This window comes from Leptonychotes weddellii, chromosome 5 (genome assembly GCF_054177405.1).
Source record: "Leptonychotes weddellii isolate Sample4059 chromosome 5, ASM5417740v2, whole genome shotgun sequence".
Taxonomy (NCBI): Eukaryota; Metazoa; Chordata; class Mammalia; order Carnivora; family Phocidae; genus Leptonychotes; species Leptonychotes weddellii.
In genome coordinates this window covers 155,851,504-155,854,583 of record NC_138373.1, presented here as the reverse complement: position 1 = coordinate 155,854,583, position 3,080 = coordinate 155,851,504, and the positions used below count along the sequence as shown (strand labels likewise).

General features: G+C 56.5%; 1 protein-coding gene across 2 annotated transcripts in view; it reads left to right on the top strand.

The window, feature by feature from the left end:
* Nucleotides 1-2,509, top strand: part of PHF21B (PHD finger protein 21B) — an 88,575-nt gene extending 86,066 nt beyond the window's left edge. For both annotated transcript variants that reach the window (XM_081822623.1, XM_081822624.1), the window contains exon 13: nucleotides 416-2,509. In XM_081822623.1, the coding sequence (XP_081678749.1) occupies nucleotides 416-634 (219 nt within the window). In that variant the 3' untranslated portion in view covers nucleotides 635-2,509. The remainder of the gene's footprint in view (nucleotides 1-415) is intronic.
* Nucleotides 2,510-3,080: the final 571 nt, after the last annotated feature.

The window sequence follows — 3,080 nt, the reverse complement described above, 5'->3', positions numbered from 1 at the left end:
TAAAGCCAACCGGAAGACAGGAGCATGGCAGGCAGCAGACAGAGTGGAGAGCTGGCTGGCCATCTGCAGATCTTCAGCAGCTGCAGTGGTTGAGCCAGAACTGGCTCCCAGCTTCCTCAGCAGGAGGAGAAATGACCTGATCATCGAGGTAGCGTCATGGCCGGGAGGAACAATGTTCCACACTCCCACCCAGGCACGCCATTTCTAGCCCTGAACTCTAAAACAAACTTCTCCTGTGTGTCTGGCTGCAATTCCATTTTTTGCGGCTGCCTGGTTTTTGGAAGGCCCTTGCGCTGGTTGCTTTCAGGCCTCTGCCCGAAAGAGGGGAGGAGCTGTGGGAGGGCTGAGAGGGTGGCAGCCCCAGGACGCCCGCGCGGTGGGATTCTGAGACCTCGCCCCTCTCTCCCCCCGACAGAAATGCCTAGAGCTTAAGACGAGCCTGCTGGCCCGGCAGAGGGGCACCCAGTCATCCTTGGACCGCCTGCGGGCCCTCCTGAGACTGATACAGGGTGAGCAGATGCTGCAGGTCACCATGACGACCACCAGCCCCGCCCCACTGCTGGCCGGGCCCTGGACCAAGCCCCCAGCGGCAGCCATGCGCTCCGCCCTCCAGCACCCCCAGGGGCACAACTGACCCTGCGGGAGCCGCTTCACACCCACGGGAGGTTCCTGGGACCCTGCTCAGCAGACCTGAGGGTTCTGTCCGCCTTAATTCATAAACACTATGAATTTCAGATGAAAATAAAACCTGACCGAGAGAGACAGAGGAAAGAAGGGAGAAGGAACTGGGTGGAAGTCCTAGAGCCAGGACGGGTGGGGATGGAGTCCTCTCCCTCCACATTTAGACGGGACACCAAGAAAAGCAGGGGGGCGCCTGACGGCCGGGCGCACAGTCAGCCCCTGGCTGTTGGGGGGCTGCCCAGCCTCCGGCTTCCAGGCACAGCTGTCTCCTCGGCCTCATGCTGCTCCCGGGAGAGAGAAGGGCAGAGGTTGGGAGGGGAGCCAAGAACCCGAAGACCTAGCTGAGTAGTAGCGGTAGTTGGGATGAGCAGTGGGTAGCGAATCTAGGTAGGACTCCGCGGCCCTCCCGCTCAGGGGCCCCAGGGCTCGAGGCCGGGACGCTCCAGCGCCTTCCCAGAACACGGGCCCCTGTCTGTCAGTATTATTAGCATTAAGAGTCACAGCCGTTGAACTTGAAAGAAACTACAAGGTGGGTCCCTCGGGGAGGGACTCTGCAGTCTCCACCTGCCAGGGCCTCCCCGTGCCCCCCGAGTCTTCGGAGCGCCCGCTCTGTACGCCTCCTGCCCTTTGCCGACCTTCTGGACTCATTTTGCCATCGATGTATTTTTCTCATGGAGTTTTTGGGCAAGATGGAGCTGCAAGCATGCAGGGGAGGCCTTTGGCGGGTTTTCTCTTCGGGGTTGAATCATTCAACTTACGACTGAAGCCTTTTCTTTTCTCCTTTCGAAGAGCCGATAAAGTATTCCATTCCTCTTTTCTTGCCAGTACAGACACTTATGCCAAAAATAACTTTACATTTTTGTATGGCGTTTTTATTGTAAGATATTTAATGTGAAGCAGGGATGCTTGCTGACTTCTTTTCCTGCTTACAGTGGTCTCTGCTGCAAGGTACGAATGCGAAAACCCCTCCTGGGGGACTGCCAAACTGGAGAGATCCAGAGGGTTCTTTCAGAAGGGGGGGCGAGGGTGGGGAGGGAGAGGGGGCAGTGGCCTCGGGAGGGTTTGGCCTTGGGAGATGCAAGAGTCCCTCTTCTTGCTGTCTCCTTGCGTTCGTGAGAGCTGAGGGCGCGCACGCGTCACACAAGGGCTCCCGCGCCCCGGGGTGGGATGTCCACCCACCAGCTTCTCCAGTCCTGAGGGACGTAGCACAACAGGATAAGCATCCGGAAGCCACCGGGCTCCCACCCCAGCATATCACACGGTGCCGAATTGCATTGAACACAGGTGCGCGTGTGCACATGCGGCCCCAGACACACACGCACGCAGACAGGTGCAGAGCAGGGAGACTGGCCAGGATCCCACAGACTGCCATGGTCCCTCCTGTCATTTTCTCGACTCCGGGAGAAACTGTGCTGTACGATACAGATCTATTTTAATACACTTAACACTGGGTTGAACAAGATTTTTATATTCTTTTATTGATGAACAAAGTGAACTGTGAGACACACGTCTTCTATATTGGTTACTCTAGATGCCAATTATGCATTACTGCGTGGCTTGCGATGTAAATGTCTTCAGGTTCCTTCTTGTTGGTTTGTTTTTCTTCTTGGATGGATTGAATTGAATTAAATTAAAAAAAAATGTAATGGGAGGATATGGAAGGTTGGACCCGGGAGGGGTAGCTGCCGACGTGTCTTGAAGACTTAGTGTTTTGGACCAAGGAGGACCGTCCAGTGGATAGTGAGGATAGAGAAAAAGTGTTTGTCTTAAATATGCCAATGTAGTTTTCCTTCTGTATGATGTATTAAACTCGATTGATGATTTCAAAGCCGTGTGGTTTGCTTTGCCTTCAGCAGAGAGGCCTCTGGGAGCATGAGGGGCAGGGAGGGGGAAATTGGAGAGGTGGAAAATCAGGGTCCTGTCCCTGATGGGAGGGAGGGAGGGAGGAGAGAGCTCATGGGCGCCCCCCACGTGCTGATCCCCCCACCCCCACCCCGAGGTGGCAGGTGCAACTGTTGGGACCCAGTGGATGATCAGGAGCAACAGAAACCCACCCGGCCAGGAGCTGTGCGGTGTGGACACTGCTCCCTCACTTATTCCTGCTTCTCTCAGCCCATCAACAGCACCTGCTTTTTCTGTTGCACATGAGCTCCCACAACCTACCCACCTGGGTCTTCATCCTTGGCCTTTCAAGAGAGCAGCCAAACTGGGGAGCCAGACCCCCTGCGTCCTGGCTCCAGACACTTCAGAGGCCTCCAGTTGGCCCAGTCAGGTGGGGAGCACACCTCTGGACCACCAGATGTGGCCAACGGTGGGGTCAAATACGAAGGGATGGCCCACTGGAGCCCGGGGACTGAGGGATGCACCCAGAGACGGGAGGGGTGGGCAGGGCTGCATGG